Source organism: Artemia franciscana, chromosome 13 (assembly GCF_032884065.1).
Source record: "Artemia franciscana chromosome 13, ASM3288406v1, whole genome shotgun sequence".
Taxonomy (NCBI): Eukaryota; Metazoa; Arthropoda; class Branchiopoda; order Anostraca; family Artemiidae; genus Artemia; species Artemia franciscana.
Window position 1 is genome coordinate 34,535,669 of NC_088875.1, and position 27,871 is coordinate 34,563,539.

The window sequence follows — 27,871 nt, forward strand, 5'->3', positions numbered from 1 at the left end:
AACATACGAGATTCAGCGAGATTTCAATGAAGAGGGATCCATAAGAAAGGGCAGCAACTGGAAAACGGTTCTTATTACCATTTTATTACAAAGAAGGTATATTTACACATAATTTTTCACAGTTTGAGTGGAAGGTGATTAAGCCAGACTGTTAACATACTTTTAAACGTATTGGCGGGTGCCAAATAAAAAAAAACCATGGGTGAATAACCAGGAAAAAATAAGCTAGCAACACATAGCACCGAATTCTTTAAGAAGATGCAGCTTTTTCGGAGGACATAGGCGTCTCTGGGAATTTACATTTTGTTAGTTTTCATTTTAACAGATGAAAAGTGTTGCCAAATTGAACAAGTTAGTTTTGCTTATTCATTTTCACTGTTCGACATGAAAGAACTGACGAAAATGTCACACTACCCAAATAAATTTTGATTTAGAAACAACCTAGAGATGAACCTTAGAATATTATGGATTTCGCCTTTGAATGTACATTAAACTGGTCCGGGAGAGGGGAAAAACACGTATTTATTTGATATTAATTGCCCTATCATGTCATTATTTTTGTTGAATAAAAGTTCTTTCTGGGATGTAACTTTTCAAAAACTTCATGGGATTGCCAACTGCAGCTTTAACTAGTGGTGAAGAAAAATACTTAAGTGTTGCTCCTACTATGCATTTTTCATAACGGTTCATGTTACCAAGTTAAGGTAAATCTAGCTATAACGTGAATCTGGCGCGACTTTTCCCCTTCAAATATTCAGCCGATCGGCCACAGGCAAAATACTGCAGTTTGTTTTTTAGCTAATTTTATTTTCACACTTACGTTGTACCTATGATTATTTTAATCTTAAGTGAATTTATGCTGTAAGTAATAGATCGTTCTTAAGTTTTGTTTGTATATAAAAATTACAAACATAGTAAGTTGGTTTACTTGCTGATAATTTGTTCCAAATCATGTATGTTCCAATTCAAACAAAGAGACTGGATATTGTGTAAATATTGTTTTTTCTCTTTCTCATTCACTTGCTTCCTATTAGCAAATTTTGCCTATTCATTGTTTTTCGTTGTTCCTTTGTTCTATTTGGTATTTTCTTCTGCTTCTGATACTTTTTTCTTTTATTTTTGAGCTCTTTCTACCAGATTAGGTAGTGAAATATTTTGTATGGGTTTATTCATTTAACAAAATCATTTATTCATTCATACTATATTGGTTCACTTGTTGAAGGTTTGTTTCCTCGTAATACCGTAAGATGAAATGCTGACTTTCTTCGAGTCAGTGTTTTAGTGAGTTATCTCCATTTTCACTATTTTGCCTTAGATACAAGTTATGGAATACTTTGATTCAATTGGATATTTTTTTGACTTGTAATGTTTTTAAGAGATCAGTTTTCTTTTCTAAGCAATATTTTAAGGTTTTTTCTTTTTTTTAACCTGGGTAGTTCCTTCGACGAAGGATATTTGAATAATTTTACTTCTCCGAGTCGAAAATCACCATTAATTTTTACGAACTATCAAATTTTTAATTGTCATTTTTGTAGCCCTCTTTGGCTACCCTTTTTTCTTTATCTTGTTTTATCGTATTTTTTTAGTCTCTTTATTCTTTTCAAGTCTCGTCTATTTTTCTGTTAAGTGTTTGCTTGTCATGAGTGTATTTGTACATTATGGACTTTGCACTCATCCATGTGCGATATAGTATTATGGCATTTCAAAATTGAAAAATTTATTATGGTCAATTTATTATGGTCATTTTGAAAATTTATTTCAAAATTTATTATGGTCAAAATTGGACAGTAAGCTGCGAGAATGCACCTACTTTGATCTACTCATCTTAAAATCTCAAATGTTTTAGAATGCTGATATTTTTTTCGTAAAATCTGAATAATTTTCAATCCCCCTCCCCTAAAATACACTCTGGTATGACGCCACTGACCATCTAAAAAACAAAAATCCTCGCAAGGACATTCTCGTAATCGGTGGTGACTTCAATGCCAGGATTGGTACGAGAGTAAACAATTCTGAATGGGTCATTGGCTACCACGGTTTGGGAAGACCGATGTATTAACGGAGTTAGACTTCTCTTGTCTGCTATGCTGAATAATCTCAGTGTGGCTAATACATGGTTCAAACAAAAACCGTGCCACACTTACACTTGGAGATCCCGAGATTGTCGAACCCGCACCCAAATTGACTATTTACTATTTTCTCGTCGCTGGAAGTCAATGATTGAAGACTCGAGAGTACACAGAGGGGCAGACACTGGATCAAAAAGTGGATCCGACCATTTTTTACCAAAATCAAAAGTAGGATTCAGACTCAGCTCCAAAAAAATATCTGCACCTAGACGCATACTAGACATAGAGAAACTCAAACTCCCTGAAATTAAGCATTTTTACAATAATAGTATTAAATAGGTTCAGAAATATAAAGAACGGTCGGACGAGGCCAAATCAAGCAGGATTCTGACCTGGTATGGGATGCTGCAATCACATTTTTAGCCTGAGACAGATCCTGGAATACCGCCTTATACACCAGAAGGAAACAATACAAGTCTTTATCGCCTTTGTAACGGCATTTGACTCTGTGAAGAGAAGCGCTATCTGGGATGCGACGAGGGGTGATGGAATGGCGGAAAAAATTGTCTGTTTAGTTAAGGCTTATTACAAGGGGACGGGGGCATTTGAAGAGCAGACGGAGAATCTCTAAAAAACTATCAATTGACGAACGAGTGCGACAGGGTTCTGCCCTCTCGTCCATCTTATTTAACTTTGTCATCGACCAGATCATGAAAACCCTTGACAAATACAAAGGTGTGGCAATCAGTCCAACACTATCAATGAAAGATCTTGATTACGCCAATGATGTAGAGGCTGAGTCTCTAACAGAAGCACAGCTAATGATAGACGACATTGCTGCAAAATCCCTTACTTACCGGACTAAAGATCAGCCAATCGAAAACAAAATCAATGCGCACCTTTGGGCTAGATGAAACTCCGATCATACTAAATGGCGTCCCAATCGAGAAGGTTCAGAATTTCAAATATCTAAGTTCCCTAATAAATCCCAAGGGCAAAGCTCTAAATGAAATACAAAGCCGCATCTCAACCGCCTGGGCAGCATTCATTCAGCTTCGGAAGTGTCTCTGGATATGAAATGAAATCTCCCTTTGAACAAAGCTCCAGATATATAACGTGTTGGTCCTTCCTGTACTACTTTATGGTTGCGAAACGTAACCCCTCAGAGCTGGGAAAGCTAATGACCTGATCGTCTTCCACCAAAAGTGTCTGCGCTGTATTCTTTGCCTGCATCTCTCTGACCGTGTTTTTAATGATGTCATCAGAAGAAGATGTGGTGATATACCACTTGTCTCAGACGTTGTCTAAGCGAGACGAATACGGTGGTTCGGGCATACACTACGCCGACCGGATAGCTCGTTCAGCAAACAGTGCTTGAAATGCCAACCCCTTACGCACTGGAAGAAGAGGCGCGGAGGAGACAGAAAAAGACATGGTTGTCAAATGTTAGAATCGACCTCGAGCCAATGGGAATTTTCAAGAAGCACGGACATCGCTGGGATAGACAACGAATTCAGTTGATCAAGCCAGTCGCACTTGAAAGAGAACGATGGAGGGACGCTTGTCGGCAAATTCTGGATGCCACGATGGGCCTGGACAAGGCTGGAACGTGACCCAAGTACAAGTAAGTACAAATAAGTATATACATGTATATATATATATATATATATATATATATATATATATATATATATATATATATATATATATATATATATATATATATATATATATATATATATATATATATATATATATATATATATATATATATATATATATATATATATATATATATATATATATATATATATATATATATATATATATATATATATATACTAGCTGTTGGGGTGGAGCTTCGCGCCACCCCAACACCTAGTTGGTGGGGGCGCTTCGCGCCCCCCCCAAGCCCCCCCGCGCGCGTAAGTCGTTACGCGCCATATCAGTTATGTGCCATTGTAGTTGTGACCCTATGTCCCACCTGTGAATATAGATATATATATATATATATGTATATATATATATATATATATATATATATATATATATATATATATATATATATATATATATATATATATATATATATATATGCGAAGCGCCCCCACCAACCAGGTGTTGGGGTGGTATACCACCCCAACAGCTAGTATATATATATATATATATATATACTAGCTGTTGGGGTGGCGCTTCGCGCCACCCCAACACCTAGTTGGTGGGGGCGCTTCGCCCCCCCCCCCCAAGCCCCCCCGCGCGCGTAAGTCGTTACGCGCCATATCAGTTATGCGCCATTGTAGTTGTGTCCCTGTGTCCCACCTGTGAATATAGATATATATATATATGTATATATATATATATATATATATATATATATATATATATATATATATATATATATATATATATATATATATATATATATATATATATATATATTAACTAAGTAAAACTTGCGAATATACAACATTCTTTGCTGTCCCATTGTCTGTGCATATAAATAGATTGTCAGGTTTGCCGACTCTTGAACATGCAACATATAATGGTCCATGGGAAAACAATTTGTATTCAGATCTATACCTCATGATTCTAATGATTGCCCTTGAGCTTTGTTGATGTTGATTGCTAATCGACCATTCCCTGTGTCGCCATCGTCATTTATGTATCCCCCTGTGCCCCCCGGTGTCCCCTTTGTAGTTTTGTCCCTGTGTCCCGGTCGTCATTAATATTCCCTGTGTCCCGGTCGTCATTTGTGTCCCGGTGTCCCAGTCTGTGATTTCTCTTTGAATGTCCCGGGCGTCATTTATATTCCTTGTGTCCCGGTGTCCCGGTCGTCATTTATATCCCCCTGTGCCCCCCGGCGTCCCCGTTCCAGTTGTGTCCCTGTGTCCCGGTCGTCATTTATATTCCCTGTGTCCCGGTCGTCATTTGTATCCCGGTGTCCCGGTCTGTATATACATTCGTTTTTTAGTTTTGTTTTTCTCCTTTATTTTTCATTTTTTCCTTTTTTATTTTTTTTCTTTTTTAGTTTTTTTAGTTTTTTAGCTTTTTTAGTTTTTTTAATAGTTTTTAGTTTTTTTATTAGTTTTTAGTTTTTTTTTTCCTTTTAGTTTTTTTGTAGTTTTTACCTTTTTTTTAGTTTTTTTAGTTTTTTTTACTTATGTCCTGGTCGTCATTTATACTCCCTGCGTCCCGGTCGTCATTTGTGTCCCGGTGCTTTGTTGATGGTGATTGCTAATCGAACAATCCTTTTGTCCCGGTCGCTTTCTCTTTGATTGTCGTCATTTATGTTCCCTATGTGCCGGTGTCCCGGTCGTCATTTGTGTCCCGATGTCCCGGTCTGTAATTTCGTCAGTTGAAAACATGACGTCAGTCAACACAGAAACATGACGTCACCTGACACACAGACAGACAGACAGACAACTTATTTTTATATATATAGATAGGTGACGTCATGTGGTGTCTGTGGTTCAGGTGACGTCATGTTTCTGTGTTGACTGACTTCATGAAATTAGGAATATAAATGACGACCGGGACACAGGGACACAACTACAACGGGGACGCCGGGGGCACAGGCGGGATATATAAATGACGACCGGGACACATGGATTGTTCGAATAGAAATTACAGACCGGGACACCGGGACACAAATGACGACCGGGACACCGGGACACGGGGAATATAAATGACGACCGGGACAGTCAAAGAGAAATTACAAACTGGGACACCGGGACACAAATGACGACCGGGACACAGGGAATATAAATGACGACCGGGACACAGGGACACATCATTAGAATAATGAGGTATAGATCTGAATACGGATTGTTTTTCCCATGGACAATTATATGTTGCATGTTCAAGAGTCAGTAAACCTGACAATCTATTTATATGCACAGACAATGGGACAGCGAAGAATGTTGTATATTCGCATGTTTTACGTAGTTAAAAACATATATTTATATCTATCTTTATTCACAGGTGGGACACAGGGACACAACTACAATGGCGCGTAACTAATATGGCGCGCAACGACTTAAGCGCGCGGGGGGGGGGCTTGGGGGGGGCGTGAAGCGCCCCACCAACTAGGTGTTGGGATGGTGCGAAGCGCCACCCCAACAGCTATATCTATATATATAAAAATAAGTTGTCTGTGTGTGGATCTGTGGATCAGGTGACGTCATGTTTGTTCGCATATGACGTCTGAATTATTTCACACTAATACAAAAGAAGAAAAAAACTAAAAAAGGTAAAAACTACAAAAAAAACTAAAAAGAAAAAAAAACTAAAAAAGCTAAAAAACTAAAAAAAAACTAAAAAAAGGTAAAAATCTAATAACTAAAAAAAAACTGAAAAAAAATAAAAAAAGGCAAAAACTACAAAAAAATAAAAACTAAGAAAAAAACTAAAAAAGCTAAAAAACTAAAAAAACTAAAAAAAACTAAAAAAAGGTAAAAAACTAAAAAAAACTAAAAACTAAAAAAGAAAAAAACTAAAAAAAAAGGAAAAAACTGAAAAATAAAAGAGAAAAAGAAAACTAAAAAAATATGAATAAATATATATAAAAATAAGTTGTTTGTGGGTTATGTCTGTCTGTCTGTCTGTCGAGTAACGTCGTGTTTGTCCGCATATGACGTCTGAATTATTTCACACTAATACAAAAGAAGAAAAAAAACTAAAAAAGGTAAAAACTACAAAAAAAACTAAAAAGAAAAAAAACTAAAAAAGCTAAAAAACTAAAAAAAACTAAAAAAAAAGGTAAAAAACTAAAAACTAAAAAAAACTGAAAAAACTAAAAAAAGGCAAAAACTAAAAAAAACTAAAAACTAATAAAAAAACTAAAAAAGCTAAAAAACTAAAAAAACTAAAAAAACTAAAAAAAGGTAAAAAAAAAAAAAACTAAAAACTAAAAAAGAAAAAACTAAAAAAAAGGAAAAAACTGAAAAATAAGAGAAAAAGAAAACTAAAAAAATATTAATAAATATAAAAAATATAAATATAAATATAATATAAATTAGCAATCAACAAAGCACCGAGACACAAATGGACACAGGGAGTATAAATGACGACCAGGACATAAGTAAAAAAAAAAACTAAAAAAATGGTAAAAACTACAAAAAAACTAAAAACTAATAAAAAAACTAAAAAATCTAAAAATCTAAATAAACTAAAAAAGAAAAAAAAAGAAAAAAGGAAAAAAATAAAGGAGAAAAACAAAACTAAAAAACGAATGTATATACAGACCGGGACACCGGGATACAAATGACGACCGGGACACAGGGAATATAAATGACGACCGGGACACAGGGACACAACTACAATGGGGACGCCGGGGGGCACAGGGGGATATAAATGACGACCGGGACACCGGGACACAAGGAATATAAATGACGCCCGGGAAACTCAAAGAGAAATCACAGACTGGAACACCGGGACACAAATGACGACCGGGACACAGGGAATATAAATGACGACCGGGACACAGGGACATAACTACAAAGGGGACGCCGGGGTGCACAGGGGGATATATAAATGACGATGGCGACTCAGGGAATGGTCGATTAGCAATCACCATCAACAAAGCTCAAGGGCAATCATTAGAATCATGAGGTATAGATCTGAATACGGATTGTTTTCCCATGGACAATTATATGTTGCATGTTCAAGAGTCGGTAAACCTGACAATCTATTTATATGCACAGACAATGGGACAGCAAAGAATGTTGTATATTCGCAAGTTTTACGTAGTTAAAAACATATATATATATATATATATATATATATATATATATATATATATATATATATATATATATATATATATATATATATATATATATATATATATATATATATATATATATATATATATATATATATATATATATATATATATATATATATATATATATATATATATATATATATATATATATATATATATATATCTATATTCACAGGTGGGACATAGGGACACAACTACAATGGCACGTAACTAATATGGCGCGTAACGACTTACGCGCGCGGGGGGGCTTGGGGGGGCGCGAAGCGCCCCCACCAACTAGGTGTTGGGGTGGCGCGAAGCGCCACCCCAACAGCTAGTATATATATAAAAATAAGTTGTCTGTCTGTCTGTGGATCAGGTGACGTCATGTTTCTGTGTTGACTGACGTCATGAAATTAGTTGTCGTCATTTTTGCTTTGACGGTGACGTCATTAACGGTATTTAAGACATTTGTTCACGGAAAAATGTTTAATTGTAAAATGACTGAAAAACCTACAATGGCAACAGCCGAGGAAGCTGCTCAAAGAGTTTATGCCAAAAAACTTGCTGCTGATAGAGAAAGTAAGAAAAGAAAGCGTTCCGAGGAATCACAAGAACAGCAAGAAAACAGGCTTGCGGCTAAAGAACGCAAAACCGCGCAGTTAGATGAAAATCCACCTGGACAGCGAGAGTCAAAACATATCAAAACTGAAAATGATAGCGATGATGATTGGGATTGGGATTTTGACTTGGATAAGGTCATCAATGCCTACCAGATTTAAGTTAAAAAAACAAAGGTTCGTCGATATGTACTTCATAGTGACGCTGAAAAATAAAGAAGAAAAAGAAAACTGAAAAAAGAAAAAAGGTAAAAAACTAAAAAAAAACTAAAAAGAAAAAACACTCAAAGAGAAATTACAGACCGGGACACAAATGACGACCGAGACAGAGGGAATATAAGTGACGACCGGGAACCTCAAAGAGAAATTACAGACTGGGACACCCGGACACAAATCACGACCGGGACACAGGGAATATAAATGACGACCGGGACACAGGGACACAACTACAACTGGGACGCCGGGGGCACAGGCGGGATATATAAATGACGACCGGGACACAGGGATTGTTCGAATAGAAATTACAGACCGGGACACCGGGACACAAATGACGACCGGGACACCGGGACACAGGGAATATAAATGAGGACCGGGACACTCAAAGAGAAATTACAAACTGGGACACCGGGACACAAATGACGACCGGGACACAGGGAATATAAATGACGACCGGGACACAGGGACACATCATTAGAACAATGAGGTATAGATCTGAATACGGATTGTTTTTCCCATGGACAATTATATGTTGCATGTTCAAGAGTCAGTAAACCTGACAATCCATTTATATGCACAGACAACGGGACAGCGAAGAATGTTGTATATTCGCATGTTTTACGTAGTTAAAAACTTATATTTATATCTATCTCTATTCACAGGTGGGACACAGGGACACAACTACAATGGCGCGTAACTAATATGGCGCGTAACGACTTACGCGCGCGGGGGGGCTTGGGGGGCGCGAAGCGCCCCACCAACTAGGTGTTGGGGTGGCGCGAAGCGCCACCCCAACAGCTAGTATATATATATATAGTACCGAACCCTGGCAATCGGTACGCGGCAGGCTTCTATATATGGATTATCATTGTCACTAGTCTTCTAACCGTAGACGTGAGTGTCTTCTTTATGTGGATGTGAGCGTCTTCTTCAACACGAATATCTGTATCGATAAGGTACTGTTAGAAAAGTCTTCCACTAAAATGCAAAGTGTTAAAACCAATCTGACACAGTTTGGGTATTACAGCTTGCGCAGAAAGGCATTTGGCATGTCCAGGTCGAAAAGCAATACGATGTCTTGCTAGTTCAAATCATGTTATATGTTAACGACTTGCATAAAATGTTTGAAGTGACATATCCCTTGACCATCCAGCTGGATTAAACATTGAGCAGGTAAAAAGCTCCATACGATGGTTGGTATTTTTAAAATGACAAGATTGTTGCCTCAACCATTTCAATTGTTGGAAAACAGCGGTCAGCATTAAGAGTAAGCGCAGTGAATACTTCATTTCATGCAGGATGGTTGGACCCCTTATAATCTACACCATCTGACACAGCAAAAATGAGCTGTACGTTTGGAGGCTTTTGTCCCAATGAACCAGCAAGTTGATTTGTATCATCATCCGCTTCTCGCTTTTTTTGCAATCTTTGGCATAGTCGTTTGTGTCTCTCAATATTTCTTCCAAGAGATTCTTTAGATTACGAGAAATCTCATAAATTAAAAGATGTAAGAGGCGTTCCTCAACAGCTGCATAGGGGTCTAAAAAGTTCATTTGGCCATATGAAGGTGGCCCAATTTCACCTTCAATAGTTTGTGACGGATGTACCGCTAAATCGATTTTGTGATAGATTTGTCCAGCTACTTATAAGGTAAATATAGTCTGACTATTTAGGAATTGATCATCGCTGACGTTGAGTTGAAGCTAGAGCAAAACACAGGCTCAAGTTTTGAATATATATATATATATATATATATATATATATATATATATATATATATATATATATATATATATATATATATATATATATATATATATATATATATATATATATATATATATATATATATAGCATATTGATAAGTTGAGATGCTTGGTCGTTTTATTTATTGAATCCTTTTAGTATTTTTAGAGGGGGGGTGCTCACTCAACATATAACGATAGCTTATCAAGATTAATTCTCTGTAACAGGCATGGATACCAGAGTATATTTAGGGGAGGGGGATTGAAAATTATTCAGGTTTTACGAAAAAATATCAGCATTCTAAAACGTTTGAGATTTTAAGATGAGTTGGTCAAAGTAGGTGCATTCTCGCCTCCATATTGTCCAATTTTGACCTAGAGAAATGCCATAATACAAGATCACACATTGATGAGTGCAAAGTCCACAATGTAAAAATATACTCATGACAAGCAAACACTTAAAACAAACTTTAAAATCTTACTTAGAAAAGAAAACTGATCTCTTAAAAACATTCCAAGTAAAAAAATATCCAATTTAATCAAAGTATTCCATAACTTGCATCTAAGGCAAAATAATGACAAGGGAGATATCTCACTAAAACACTGACTCGAAGAAAGTCAGCAAGCAGAAGAAAATACCAAATAGTACAAAGGAACAACGGAAAACAATGAAAAGGCAAAATTTGCTAATAGGAAGTAAATGAATGAGAAAGAGAAAAAAAACAATATTTGCACAATATCTGGTCTCTTTGTTTGAATTGGAATATTTATGATTTGGAACAAATTATCAGGAAGTAAACTAATATAGTATGTTTGTAATTTTTATATACAAATAAGACTGAAGAACGATCTCTTACTTACAGGATGAATTCACTTAAGATTAAAATAATTATCAGTACAACGTAAGTGTGAAAAGAAAATTAGCTAACAAACTGCAATATTTTGCCTATGCCCGATCGGCTGAATATTTGAAGGGGAAAAGTCGCGCCAGAATCAGTTATAGCTAGATTTACCTTAACTTGGTAACATGAACCGTTATGACAAATGCATAGTGGGAGAAACACTTAGGTATTTTTCTTTACCACTAGTTAAAGCTGCAGTTGGCAATCCCATGAAGTTTTTAAGAAGCTAAGTCCCGGAAAGAACTTCCATTCAACAAAAATAATGATGTGATAGGGCAATGAATATCAAAATAAATATGTGTCTTGCCCCCCCCCCCAGACCAGTTTTATGTATATTCATACACGAAATCCATGATCTTCTAAGCTTCATCTCTAGGTTCTTTCCAAATAAATTTTTTTGGGGTAGTATGACATTTTCGTCAGTTCTTTCATGTCGAACGGTGAAAATGAATAAGCAAAACTAACTAGTTCCATTTGGAACGCTTTTCGTCTGTTAAGCTAAAAACTAACAAAATTTGAATTCCCAAAGACGCCTAAATCCTCAGAAAAAGCTGCACCTTCTAAAGGAGTTTGGTGCTACCTGTTTTTAGCTTATTTTTTGCTGGTTTTTCACCCATGTTTTTTTTTTATTTGGCACCCACTATAGGAAAAGACTGTCGAACTGCACATGGAGGTTTCTTATTAAAAAATAGAGCTATCATTTTTTTCCAGTTGTCTAAAATGTAAATTTCCACTAGAGAAGCCAAAACAGCAAAATCTATTCCATTAGTCATGAGAAAATACTTTGAAATTATAACAATCAGGGTCATATGAGAGATTTTCTTCAGTGTATCGTTTGTTAGCATGTTCTAGATCTAGTATCGTTTCTATAAGAAAAAAATCTACAAAAAGCACCCAAAATTTGTCTACATGCACGTTTTTGTACGAGTCGGACAGAAATTTCTAAGGGAGTTTCAAACAGTATAGTCCTTTTCTCCTGGTAACTATAAGAGAATTAATGTTTTAGGAATGTATTATTGATACTACTATTCTTTCGACCTTGTCTATGGTTTTTCTTCAAATTATAGTTTTGTATTATATTTCAAGGTTTGTGTTTTTATTTTAAACTGTTACTACTATTTCTACTATTGGGGACTTTTTAGTGTTTGATTTTTTCATTTATTCTTTGCTGCCTTTATTTCATTTTGAAACCAGGTGCTACAAGCTTCAATGCAGTGGACCGCTCTTCGTTTTATTTGTTAGTCTTGTATCTATTCTATTTATATCTATTCTATTCCCTTTATATACTCAGTTCTGATTTTGGTAGACACAATTGTTGGACCTTTAAGATTTCGAAATCCGTTGACTTAGACTAGTTTAAAGGTTTCCCAAGAAAAGCTTTTTAATTTGTCTATTATACTGGCAGAAGCCTTATTAACGTTCCCCAAAGTTAGATTGTTCCAATTTTGGTTAATTTGTGGATATTTCATTTTAAGCTTTGTTAATAATTAGCTTTGTTGATTATTATCTTTGATGTCATTATTTGTCTTTCCTTAATATTTATAATCATGCCAAATTTTATGACAAGATTACAAAATGCAGTAATTTACTCGATTAGGCTGATGGAATTGCTATAGCTGAAAATGCCAATTACTGACTATGTAACAGCGGTGGTGCCAATAAAAGGGTCTATATATTCTACCTCTATTTTATCTCTTCTATCAATCTAACTTTGAGTGCCAATGGTGCCAAGAAAGGGAGGGGCTAGGGTTACGGGTCTTTCGTTTATTTTAAACAACCTTCCCAAAAAATAGGTTTAAAAATCTAGGGGACACTTTTTTTTCTCTGATAATTAGTGAAAATACAAAAAAGACATTTTTCACGATCTAGGTCAATTGAATTTCCTGCCCCTCCTCCAAACTCTTCCTCCTGTTTAATAGCTAGGTTCTAGTGCGGTCAAACCCACTGTAATAACAGCATTCTCCAAAATTATTGGTGAATAATTAGAATGTGCACGTTTATTCACCAAATTTTACGAATTTATAGTTTTGATGTATTATTTATGCTATTTAAATTATGTTATATCGGTAACTTAATAAAAGGCAGAATTAGAGAAAAATCCTAAAGGGTGGGGGGAGAGGGTACTGAGATAGGGGTGCCAATAATTGACAAGTTTATATTAAAAAAGATGAATAACGAATAAATTAAATGAGGGTGCCAGAAAAATTTTAGGGGAGTAGAGTCTCCCTCAGCATACTCTTGAATCCACCCCTGCATGTCACTGGAATCCACAAAATTAGTGACCCGCTTTTTCGAAAAAAAAACCATTGAATCTTGTTTTAGCTGGACTTGGTTGGTGGGTAAACATTCTTACTCCCAGAATCATACGTAACAAAAATAAATAAAAAAGTTTTAGTCTTTACTTAAAGAAAGAAAAAAAAATAGGCTTCTCCTATCCTAAATATGCTTATTCTCCGTTTTGATGTAGGAACAGCAAACGTTTTTGTGTCAGTTTCTACATTGTAGAATACATAGTATTATTAATAATCTCATAGTGTGTTGTTGAATTTGCGAGTGATTTTCTTTTTTTTCAAAAAAGATTAAAGGATACAATAGCTGGGTTCGTCTTTTGGATAAATATTCTTGTTGAAAGTATTCATAAACAAAAATAGTAAACAAAGGCATAAAATATAATTGGGCAGTCAACTAAAAATAAGAAGTTTTGAATTGGTCCTCCCTAAAAAGGTTGCACTCCCCTAGATTTGAAACGTGCGTTTTCCCAGCATTTTCTTTAAAAATAAATGAAACAAAATTAAATCTTTTCCCCGCTGTATATTTTGAAAAATATCAAAATTTATGTATCTGCAAAAAAAATCCTTGACCCCTCTCCTAGATTTTCATGAATCATCGCCCTTGCTCAGCTTGTAGATAAATATACACGTTAACAAAGCATCCTCAAACAAAAATATTAACCAAAGGCAAAACATATGCTAAAGTTAGATTCAAACATTTCCTATTTCTACAACTAGATCCTTAATAATGATATTTCTAATGATATTTTAAATGATATGATATTCCTAATCAGCTTTGGAAGCACTGCTATCTGAGGAGGAGGTGAATACAAAACCCAACAAAAGCCCAGAAACAAATTCAATACACGTTTTCTTTAGTAAAAACAAGCACGACAGTTTACATATGAAATTAGACACGTCAATTCGGGGTCGGGGGAAGGAATGTCGCCCCCATAGATTTCACCCAAAATTTTTAGAATACTACTTTTGGTATTTAAAAAAAAGTCTTTTTAATATTTTCATTGAAAAAATAAATATAAAGCAACAACTGGTTTTATACATAAATTCAAGTACGATAGTTGTAATATAAAACCAGGAGTTTCAATCGTGAGGTGGAGGAAATACCCTCCCCCCTGTTTTAAAAGGCATCTTTTTCACATTTCTATTCAAAAATACCCCTTTTTTGCGTTTTCAATAAATAATAACTGGCCCAGGGTTTTCCCCTCCCTACATTTTCATAAAGTGACACACTTTTTGAACCTTTGGTCCAGTGAGAATTCTCGAGGGCACATTGGATGTTGTCATAAGTCTGAGCAATCGATACATGTGCACGCATTAGCTGTTTTCAACTAATAACTGGCTACAAGGATTTCTCTTATGTTTTTACTAAAAAAAAATTTGATTGTGATAATTCTGATTTGCTTCGCTTTTTTCCAGGGGAATAGCTCCACCATTTTTCTTGGGGGGCAAGAGGGGTCCATATCTGCATAGTCAAGGAGCATGAGCTATATAAAGTTCTTTTTAAAGCCTTGGGGGGGCAACTGCACCACCCTTACCCCCCTCCCCCGAAATGACGCTTCTGTGCGTTTCTTCTGTTCTTTTTGGACCATCTCTTAAAATTTTCTTTAGGTTTCACCTCATTTTTTCCCAGAGATTTATTAATAACAGTAACTGACAAGGACAGGATAACATATCTGATAAGTATTTACCATTCCTACTAGTTGAGATGCTAGGAAATTATAGCAAAGATGAAAAACAAAATAAAATGAGGGAAGCATAATATCAAACTGCAGCAAAGGATATGTTTTTTTTTTTTTAAATATAACTTCGATGAAGATGCTGATGAATTATCTAACTTATTAATAATTACGAAGTTAAATTTTTCAACTTTTCTTTTCTTTTGATCAAAATTTTCCAAAGCTGTTTGGTTGTTGTTGTTGTTTTTTCATCAAATAAAAAAACAAAAGTCTCCATAAACCTTTTGTACGACAATCTGAATTTAAATTCAGGTTATCCGATTATATTGAAAGAAAGACATTTTTAAAGTCCAAATTTCCGGTTTTAGATAAATTAGTGGCTTTGTTGAAAAATAGATTTTCGTTAATAACTTTTGACCATCGAGACATAGTGCTAGAAATTTGTATATTTATGTGTAGTAAGAATCTTAGTAAGAACTATTTCATAACCTTCTCTGTTTTTCGTCACACAAAAAAACAAATCGTAGTACAATCAAATGATAGTGAAGGCATAGGCTGTTAGTAGTGTTGCTGTAATGAGGGCCAATGCTAAGTTGCTTGGCATAGCCGGTTTCTATCTCTGTAACATACATAATTTTGGTCGCTGACCTACTTAAATGAACATACTATAAGAGATAATTCATTAGCATAAACCAGTCAGTATCTCATTTTTAAATACCTGTCTGGACATGATTAACTTAAATATGTGTTTTGATGATTTAATTAAATGAATAAATTTTGTATTTGGTTTGAATGAAACTGGTGTTATCACGTGATTGGGTATAGTAAACTGGTGAAGTTATGTTCCCATATGAATCAATTTTATGGCATTTTTTTAGATGCAATTTGTAGTCAACCAAGTTCCACCTCCTAAAGCCTCCCAGTATAGCTAGCCCTATTTTTCTGAACTCAGAATTTGTTGGACATGGAATTTTTAGACTTAAAAATTTTTTGGAACTCCATTTTTTTTAAATTCAAATTTTTTGGAGATGTGAAATGGCGAGCATGGTTTTTCGGATCTTTTTTTAAAGCTGGCTCCCTGGTACTCTATGGCTGGCCATCAATACTACCAAGTTTGTTGTATGTTTTAAATCAGTGTTTTTTGGACATTGGAATGATAAACAATTGCATCATATTTAAAAAGTGAAGATGAAATATTCCAAGAAAGCAAGTGCATATGATAAAGTTATTGATGAGTTGAACGCTGACGAAGACATATATTCGAACTTTGAAACAAGTACTAGTGGTAGCATTGTGGGAAATATATTCGTGCGTTGTCAGGACAGTGAGAGATTACATTTCTTTGGACTACCCAATAACTTCAACTTTTATAATGGTGGAATTGCGAGAGTAGTAATTCCAGAGGAGTTAGTGCTCGGAGATAATGCAAACCTGAAACTAATAGTCGACGATGAGGGTCAACTTCTGGCTAATGTTTCTGGCAACAGGTTACCTATTGATAGATCCGATCGCCATCTTTAGTTATTAGTATTCAAATACAAGCAAAACGAAAAAGAAAGGCCTACTGCTGCACTAACGGCATAATGCATATCTTGTCAGTGTGGAAAAACTAGAAACTATTTTAAAACCATGTGGTAAAAGACAGTGAAATCCAAAGCAAAAAAAAAGAGCATTGGCAGACAATATAACAACAGGGTATAAAGAGGAAAGGATGAAAAAAATGTGAACATTATAACTACCATTGGTGTTATACCAACAAATACAGTCAATGAGCCCAATAATACCAGTGATGAAATGTTTGATGTGGTTATAGCTGAAACCATGTTAAAACTTGTATAAGACCCCGAACTGTAAGAGCCATGTCAAGAGAAAACACAATGAAATATTTTATGGAAAGGATTCAAAGTGCTCATTTTTATTTTTATGATGATAGTCTTCATAATGTTATTTCATTAAAAATATTGTATGCACTACTTTGTTATATTTCCATTATATCTAGGGTACGCTAGCAAGTTGAACGCTTAGAATTTTTGTTAAAAAGTCGGAGATGTAAAACAAGGAATTTTCAAAAAATAGATGATATTAGTGGGTTCATAGGAGATATGTTAGAATTTGAGGGAGGTTAACAGGGCTTTTACCAAAGTCTGAGAGAGGTGAATCGGATTTTTTTTAAAGCTAAAGACATGTGAAGTGACAATTTTTAAGGGAGTGAGATACTCTAGTATACCACTTGTGAGCTGGTAGTAGTGTCTATGTGTGACTTAATCTTGACAAATTCCCATTTCATATGTCTCTAACTCTAAAAATAATACGATTCATCTCTCTCCGACTTTGGTAGAAACCTACTTCACCAATTTAAGACACAAGTACACCACTTTCGAGCTGGTAGTAGTGTCTATTTGTGACTGAATCTTGATAAATTCTCACTTCATATGTCTCTCAATTTAAAAAACAATCTGATTCATCTATCTCAGACTTTGGTAAAAACCTAATTTACCTATTTCAGACTATAGTATAACACTTGTGAGACGGTAGCAGTGTCTTGTCAGACTGAATCTTGATAAATTCTCATTTCATATGTCCCTAGCTCTAAATAAATTCCAATTCATCTTTCTCAGACTTTTGTAAAAGCCCTGTTAACCTATCTCAAATTCTAATATACCCCCTATTAACCAACTAGTAGTATCTATTTTCTGAATTCCCTTTTCTTACATCTCCCAGTTTTAAATAAAAATTCTAAACGTTCAACTTGCTAGCGTACCCTAAATATAATTGAAATATAACAAATACAATATTTTTGCTATATTTTTTAATATATTGTGCATATAATATTTTTAGAATATCATAATAAAAACAATAAGGAACAATTTGAATCCATTCCATAAAATATTTCACTACGTTTTCTCTTGACATGGCTCTTACTTCAGTTTGGGGTCTAATCCGAGTTTTAAAATGGTTTCAGCTATAAACACATCAAACGTTTCATCACTGGTATTGTTGGGCTCACTGACTGTATACTTTGGTATAATATCACTGGTAGTATTTCACAATCTAGCATTTCACTCTCTGTGTCCGGCTGAATCTTGATAAATTCCTCATTCACATACCTCTAACTCTAAAAAAGAATCCGATTAAACACTTTCAGAATTTTAAAAAAATCCAATTCAAATATTTTAGACTGTACTATATCTTTTGTGAGCTGCTATTAGTGTCTGTGTTTCACTGAATCTTAATAAATTCTCACTTCATATGTCTCTAACTCTAAAGAGATTCTGATTAATCTGCTTAAGGCTTTGGTAAAAACATAATTCAGGTTCCGACTCAATCACACCATTTGTGAGCTGGTAGTAGTGTCTGTGATAGACGGAATCATGATAAATTCCTACTTCATATGTCTGTAACTCTAAAAAGAATCCACTCAATTTCTCTTTTAATTCAAGTCATCCCGATCCACTCAGTCCGATAAATCTTTCTCAGACTTCGGTAAAAACCTAATTCAACCGTTTCAAACTCAAGCATACCATTTTCGAGCCGGTAGTAGTGTCTAAGTGTGACTGAATCTTGATATATTACCACTTCATAGGTCTCTAACTCTAATATGATCTGATTCATTTCTCTCAGACTTAGGTGAAAATCTAATTACCCTATTTCAAACTCTAGTATACAATACGTTGGCTGGTAGTAGTGTCCGTGGCTGACTGAATCTTGATAAATTTACCCTTCATATGTTCTCATCTCTAAAAAGAATCCGGTCCATCTCGCTCAGACTTTGATATAAACCCAATTCATCTATTCCAGACTCAAGTATACGAATTGCGACCTGGTACTAGTATCTGTTCCTGACAAAATCTTGACAAATTCCAACTTCATATTTCTCTAACTCTAGTATAAACCGTTTACGAGCTGGTAGTACTGTCTGTATATGTCTGAATCAGGATGAATAAATCTTGTCTTCTTTAGCCTGGAAAAAAGAAACAGTATTATTTACAATTTTTCACTTCCATATTTCAAATAGTCGTTAATCAGCCTCAAATCTCTTTCTCTCTCTCTCTCTTTCTATCTCTTTATTTTCTCTCTCTCTCTCTCTCTCTCTCTCTCTCTCTCTCTCTCTCTCTTTTACAGTATACTGTAAAAGCTCTCGCTAAGAGTTGCGAAAAAGTGATACAGGCCCTTTCGATCCTAATACCCACTTACGTCGATGCATTATTGGAGTTAGTAACCCATCCCACAGGACCTTTGGATAACATTACGCACCTACCCCAGTTCACTATTGGAGTTAGCAACCCCTCATATAGGCCCTTTGGATCCCAATACACATAGACCCAAATGTGCTATTGGAGATAACATAACAACCCCTTCTACAGGCCCTTTATATCAAATACACACATAGCCCGATGCACTATTGGAGTTAGTAACCCTCCTATAGATCCTTTCGATCCCAGTACACACATAACCTTATTTACTATTGGAATTACTAACACCTTTTTTGACAAAACTCCAAGAATATCCGTCCCGGTTTCTGAGAATTTCATGGATGTTGCGTTATCTGGTATTGCATAATCATTAATGTTCTTGGTGAAACAATACAACGAATTCAAGCGGGTCCGTATCCTGATTTCTGATAATATCTTGGTATGTTTCCGAAAATTTCAGGAATGATAGGTTAATTATTGATATTGTAGGTGAAATAGTACAGTACGTTCTGTGACAGCCCTAAGATCTGGTCTTTTTAGATAAAAATTGAGCCAAAAAAGCCTAAAAGCAGTTTTCTATTAATTTTATGAAATTTATGTCTGATGTAGGAGTCGAACGAGAGACTCATTATTTTCCTTTGTAAAAGAATGACACATTACTCAACTTAGCCAAAAAATAATGCATGAAATTATGTTCTTAGAAATACATTATAGGCAATCAAAGTTTCGTTTCTGGGAAGCTAACCAAGTAGCATTAAGCATCACTACATTGTATCAAGTTAATTGCACAATGGATTTCTCGATTGCAGTGGGATGTATGGCAAATATTATCAGGGATTTGTTTCCTGTCACCTTTTTGGCATTTTTTCGAGAATTTGTATACCACAGTAATTTGAGGTGCTTGCTGGACAGACGTATTTTTTTGATGGTTAATGAAACTTGATCCGATCTCCAGAAATTGTAATGCGTACAACGGGCAAGGTTTCCTTTTTGCAATATTATGGTCCTGAGCACATTGGTTTTCCATTAATAGGGTTTGAGCATGAGTTTGGGCTCCCATATTCCTACTCAGTCCCCCATGTCCACCCTAGGGCCCCAAGTCCCCAACCAGGGCTCAAATACACCCCCATACACATTTTTTAATTAGTTTCTTGTAACTGAAGTTTTGTCAACTTTTTTTCATGTCTTAAAATCAAATTAAATATAGTTAGAACAAAAATCACATGTCATATTTTAAAAATACAAAATGAAGATGATATAAATATATTAGTCGTCACTTTTGCTTATGTCAGTCAGGACTTTATTTTGGGGCTAAGAGTTTTTCGGGACTTGGAATTATTTTAGAATCGTTAATTTTTGAGAAAGTCTTGGGATTTAAATTTTTATTGGACTAGAGAGTTTTTTGCAGACTTAGAATTTTCTGGGGACTCGGAATTTTTGGGACTTAAAATTTCTTTTGGGAATGGTGATTTTGGAACTAATAAAAAAGGTCTAATAAGGTTTCAAATTTTGTTGCATGTGAAAAAAGTCACAGAAAAGAGCAAACGTATGAGTGTGAGGTATTTCAAAAACGTTTACTCTTAATGCAACTTTGCATCTTCTTGAACCTTACAAAAAATACTTAAGATCCGAGTGTCGTAGTTGCTGACCAAGTATCAAAGATTTAATAAAAGCGATCTTTACTTTAATAAACTCAGGTAGATAATAAATTCCGAGTGTTTTAGTTGCTGGCTGAGTACCACAAAAATTAATAGAAACACTTTTGACTACAACAAACTCAGGTACTTGGTACTTGGTGTCTTAGCTGCTGAACCAGTACCAAAAATTTAATGAAAACACTTTTGTCTACAGCAAACTCAGCTATTTGGTAAATTCCAAATCTTTTACTTAGTAACTGAGTATAAAGAATTAATAAAAAAGTACTTTTGTATGTAAAAAAAACTCAGCTAGTAGGCTAATTCCGAGTGTCTTAGTTGTTGACTGATTAAATAAAATTTAATTATAGCACTTTTGACTATAATAGACTGAGGGTGTTGATAAACTCCGAGTGTTTTACTTCGCGGTTGAATACCAAATTTTTGACTACAACAAACTCAGCTACTTGGTAAATTCTGAATATTTTAATTGGTGACCGAGTATAAAAAATTTGATAATAGCGTTTTTTCATTCAACAAACTCAGATAGTTGGTAAATTTTGAGTGTCTTAGTTCTGAATGAGCATCAAAACTTTAAAAAAAGCACTTTTGACTATAATAAACTCAGGTAGTTGATAAATTTCGAGTGTTTTACTAACTGGCTGAGTACCAAAAAATTAATAAGAGCATCCTTTACTACAAAAAACTCCACTATCAGGTAAATTCCAAGCTTTTAATTGTTGACTAAGTTGCAAAAGATTAATAAAAGCACTTTCGACTACTACAAACTCAGCTAATTGGTAATTTCTGATTCTTTCATTTGTTGACTGAGTATCAAAAATTAATGAAAAAGCAATTCTGTATATGACAAACTCAAGTATTTGATATATCCCAACTGTATTAGCTGCTGAATGAACATCAAAAATCCAATACAAGTGCTAAGTTCCTTTAGTTTAGGTTACCGTGCCGGCCACGCTAACCCAGCCTATTGCTATATGCAAAAGGGTTTTTTATTAATTTTTATTCCTAGTCACCAATTAAGATACTCAGACTTTATTAAGTGGCTAATTTTTTTGCAGTCAAAAGTATTTTTATTAATTTTTGTTGTTCAACAAGCAGCTAGAACACTCAAAATTCATCAACTCCTTTGGCTTATTGTAGTCTAAAGTGCTTATATTATATTTTTGGTACTCAGCCAACAACCAAGACACTCAGAGTTTACCTACTACCTGAGTTTATTTTTTGCGAAAGTGCTCTTTTATTAATTTTGGATACTCAGTCACCAAATGATTTTACCAAGTAGCGGAAGTTTTTGCAGCCAAAAGGTCTTTTATTAAATTTTTTATACTCATACAGCAAGTAACACCCCCAGAATTTACCTACTATCTGGGTTTGTTGTATGCAAAAGTACTTTTTTATTAATTTTTGATATTCAGTCACGAATTAAAAGACTAGGGATTTACCAATTAGCTGAGTTTGTTGCAGTCAAAAGTTCTTTAGTAGTTTTTATTTTACTCATCCAGTAAGTAAAATACTCGGAATTTATCAATTCCCTCAGTTTATTATAGTCAAAAGTGCTTTTATTAAATTTTGGTGCTCATCTAATAACTAATACACTCGAAATGTACCTACTGGCTAGGTTTATTCTATACAAAAGTACTCTTTTATTAACTATCTAATACTCAGTTACCAATTAAAGGACATTGAATTTACCAAGTAGTTGAATTTTTTGTTGCCAAAAGTGCTTTTATTTAATTTTTATTCTCAGTCAGCAATTACGAGGTTCAGAATTTACCTTTTACCTGGGTTTGTTGTATGTAAAAGTACTTTTTTTTAATTTTGATACTCAGTCATCAATTAGAAGGCTCAGAAATTACCAATTAGCTGAGTTTGCTCTAGTCAAAAGTTCTTTTATTAATTTTTTTTACTCAGCCAGCAGGTATAACACTCCGAATTTATCAGCTACCTGAGTTTACTGAAATAAAGAGGGCTTTTATTAAATTCGTGATACTCAGTCAGCAACTTAGACTCTCAGAATTTGAATATTTTACTTGTTTTGTAAGATCGATGAGCATGCAAAGTTGGATTACGAGTAAATATTTTTTGACATACCTCACACATATAAGGCTACTCTTTTCTGTAAAATCTTTCTTTTGCATGCAAATGTGAAACCTGATTAAAAATTTTTATCGGTTCCAAAATAATTCGAAGTCTCAAAAATTTTTAGTCTCTCTCTCTCTCTCTCTCTCTTTCTCTCTTTCCAGAGAGAGAGAGAGAATGTTGGAACTGAAACTGATGCGCAAGCCCCGGTAATGGAAAACCAATGTGCTGAGGATCATTGCTTTACAAAAAGGATACCTGGCTGGTTGTACTCATTACCATTTTTAGAGATCGAAACATGTTTCATTGGCCATAAAAAATGTGTCAGTCCTGCAAGCATCTCAAATCATTGTGGTATGCAAAAAAAAGGTGCCAGGAAACAAATACAACTTATAGCATTCACCATATATCCACCGCAATTGAAAAATCGATTGCACAATTAACTTATTACGAAGCAGTGACGCTTAACACTAGCTGGTTAGCGTCCCACAAACAGTATATTGATTTCCTATAATGTATTTATAAGAGCATAATTTCATCAATGATTCGTTGAATAAGTAGAGTAATATGTCGTTATTTTACCATAGGAAATAATGGGTCTCCTGTTCGATTCCTGTTTCAAACATAAAATTCATAAAAACAACGGAAGCTGCTTAGAAGCTAAAAATGTTGTTGGCTCAGTTGTTATCTCAAAAGATCAGATGTGATAGCTCTCACAGAGAGTCTCGTATTTTTTCACCGATATACCGTATAACACGTAATTCATGGAATTCTTGGGAAAATTCCACGTAATTCTCGGAAATCAGGATATGGGCTCGCTTGTATTCGTTGTATTTTTTCACGGAGAAATTCTCAGTGTATTGTCTGTATTGTTTTCATGAAATCTTCAGAAAACGGGTGGCTTATTCTTGGAATGATGGCAAAAAAGGCGTTAGCAACTCCAATAGTACATCAGGGTATTTGTGTATTGGGATACAAAGGGCCTATAGGAGAGGTTAATAACTGTAATAGTGCATCGGGGTATAAGTATTTGGATTCATAGGGTCTATAGGGGGGTGGGTTACTATACTGCGGGGTATGTGTGTGTTGGGATTCAAAGGGCGTATACTACTGGAAAAACTAAAAGGTAATAGTTTCCAACTATTTCTGAAGGTTGGATAAATTTTTTCAGCGCACTTTGAAAGAAACATAAGAACTTTTTAAGCCTCCTTAGAGCAAAATAGGTTTTAAGATTGGAAATAGGATAAATGGATTGTAGTTGTACTGATAAAAATTGACGAGTTTAAAGGGGACTGGTTTTAATTCTCAATCAGACAAAAAGCTTTAATATGTCGCTTTGTGAACTACCTTTGCCGAGTGGTGTCATACAAGTAAACAGTTGCAAGACCAATTTTCTATAAAAATAAAATTAATCCCTAGGAATATATGAGACCAAAAAAAATATATGTGGATTTGGATACCTGTATTTTAAATGATATTATTAATATATAATGATATTAAATAATATAAATAATAATAATAAATAATAATGATATTAAATAATATCTTAGATCTTTTCAGCAACTCGCTAAATATTTCGGCCAACACACAAACAAGAACTACTGCCCATGGACAAGCCATGAAATAATGATTTGATTTAATAATCCATTACAAAAACGGGCTTTTATGGTAAATATAGACTATGCATAAAATGGACTTAAGTCGCTATATTCCTGGGCAAACTGACAAACTGAGAGATATCCCGAATTAAGCACTATAAGAATCAGTTCCCCCCCATTTGAAATGAACTCAAAATTTCACAATTACTAGTTAACTTGACTCGATACTCCCAAAAGTATAATTTGGATCTCCTCAAAAACGTCGCAAAAACAGTCCAAATGTGTTCGCGCCAAGAGATCTAATGAATCTGCCGATCTACTAATATTTCCTTCAGCCGCAAGTAAGGAAAAAATTCTTTAAGTAATTTTTTTTAGTATGAGTTGTCAATAGAATGACAAACATTGAAGTTGAGTGACAACGCCCGCAGGAAAACCGTCCCATCGAGTACTTTACCACAAATGCTATCCGTTTTCAAAAATTAAGCTAAAACCAAAAGACCAAACAGAAACAGACGATGAGTTACATGTGTAAATATGTAAAAGGACAATGAGCCTTTTACAATGAGCTTTTGTGTGAATAGTAAAATATAATATTGTAGGTGTATTTCAGGATGAATAAATCTTATCTTATTCAGCCTGGAAAAACAATATTATTTATCATTTTTCCCTTCCATTTTACAAATAGTAGTTAATCAGCCCCAAATCTCTCTCTCTCTCTCTCTCTCTCTCTCTCTCTCTCTCTCTCTCCTCTCTCTCTCTCTCCTCTCTCTCTCTCTCCTCCTCTCTCTCTCTCTCTCTCTCTCTCTCTCTCTCTCTCCCTCTCTCTCTCTCTCTCCTCTCTCTCTCTCTCTCCTCTCTCCTCTCTCTCTCTCTCTCTCTCTCTCTCTCTCCTCTTCTCTCTCTCTCTCTCTCTCTCTCTCTCTCTCTCCTCTCTCTCTCTCTCTCTCTCTCTCTCTCTCTCTCTCTCTCTCTCTCTCTCTCTCTCTCTCTCTCTCCTTTTCTCTCTTTCTAGCTCTATTTGTACTCTGTCTTTGTTTTCTACTAGATTATAAGATATTATTCCCTCACAAGATACATCATACAACGTTTTGTGATGCATTGTTTTACCTAGCTTATTGCACGGCGAAAGAAAAGGTCTACTAATATGTTATTAGCAATCCAATCTTTTTAGAGTTTAATACCCCCTGAATATGTATTTTGGTATCACAATGAACGACTATTAAACTTTGGCTCTCAAAGAGGAGGCATAACCGTTGAAACAGAGGTATCTGATACGAGGACGCACAGTAAGCTAAAAGTTCGACTTGCAACAGAATCAGATAGTGGAAACTATACATGTAAGGCTGCTAATAGTCAACCAGCTTCTATTTATGTCCATATTTCTGGAGGTAGGAGATATTTTTGTATTTAATTTTTTCTAACAAAATTGTACATTCCAGATGTTGACCAAACAAAAATCGATTATTTTTTTTCCTATTCAGTTGTTTACCTAAGAACCTTCTTTTTGGTTACCAAACTTAGAATATAGCCAAATTTTACCACCAGAAACGTCTTTTGGGGAATGAGATCGTTTTTACACCTTTCTTAGTCTTCAGAAGCTTTTCAAACTGTTTGTTGCCACGAACTATAAATAAGAAGCGACCCGGCTGAGTAGTAACCGAAACTCTAAAAAAACCAAATTTATGCTTATTTAATTTTTATCTATTTATGTCCATATTTCTGGAGGTAGGAGTCATTTTTGTATTTAATTTTTCTAACCATAATTGTACATTCCAATGTTGACAAAACAAAACTCTATTTCTATCTATATTATATATATATATTAGTCTATTTGATCGCCCCTGAACTGAGTGTCTTGTAGAATATATAAAATCGTGCTAATTTTACCTTGAGGTTTGCAAACTTACCTTTTGTTGAGCCTGGGCCTGTAAATGCCGCAGTCTCGAAAGGGTTAAGATATTTTACGTAACTGTGTAGTTTCAATTTGAATTGATTTTTTATCAATCCTGGCCAGTGTTCGTACCTCCCCCATAGACTAGGCTATGCCTCCTTGGGAGGAACACCTTCCAGTTTGGAACACACTGAGGTAGGATATTATGAGAGATTCTATTAGGTTGAAGAATATAATTTCATGGATGGATATAAAAAAGATCAGAATTAGTATGTTCAGTATAAATGGGGCTTATAAAAGTCTCTCCAGTGTCTCTATTGAGGGCAACCTTTGGGTGAATGTGCTTTTTATTTCATTTGCCTCCCTGAAAACTTCCATGAGACCTTTAACAATGGCAATAATGGTGGTATTATCAAACAACATGAATTGATGTGGGTTGTCATAGATGTGTTGAGCCAAGGCAGAATCCAAAGTCTCATGCTTTTAGCACAGCCTCATGGCTTTGTCGATTGAGGACCTGTGTTGCAATAACCTCTCTCCCCATTTTCTGCTGGGCTCTCCCAACATGGAAACAGCCACAAGAACAGGGAATTCTTTAAACACCACTACCCAGAATATAGCTGGTTTTATCTTTGCCGCTATTGAAAAATCTCGGTATTGTAGTGTATTTTTAAAAGTGATATTAATGTTATGTTATTTTTTTAGGATTCTTCTCAATTTATTGAGAAGAATCCTTGTCAACAAACTGAGAAGGATTTACAATAATATTTGTTGTAGATAAAAGAAAAGTAGTCTGAAAGTTTATTAGGCTATTGGAGGGACAATTAAAAAATTTTAATTCAAACCATGTAAAAATTCTTTAAAAAGTATAAAGAATCAATACTGTCCTAAAAGGTTTCTGAAAGTGCTTGTACCAAAATTTATGTGCCATTAATCTTTAAAGATAGTAAGTATTAGAAATCAAATAAAATATAATCACCCTTACAAGGCAAGAAAGGTGTAAACTGAATCAAAATATAGTTTAAAAGCGTTAGATAGTTCTAAAGTATGTCGAACTGGGGTAAACATACCTCTTTTTCTTGGGGGGGGGGGTGAAGAATGTAACGTTAAAACTCCAAATAAGACTCCTAGCAAAATTTTGTATATTTGGAATTATGCTTATTCTATAAAAC

The 27,871-nt window shown here is 34.8% G+C and overlaps 1 protein-coding gene across 1 annotated transcript in view; it reads left to right on the forward strand.

The window, feature by feature from the left end:
* LOC136034853 (zwei Ig domain protein zig-8-like) overlaps positions 1-27,871 on the forward strand; it is a 167,487-nt gene that overhangs the window by 122,775 nt on the left and 16,841 nt on the right. The window contains exon 6 of the mRNA XM_065716320.1: positions 25,980-26,196. Within this exon, the coding sequence (XP_065572392.1) occupies positions 25,980-26,196 (217 nt within the window). The remainder of the gene's footprint in view (positions 1-25,979; positions 26,197-27,871) is intronic.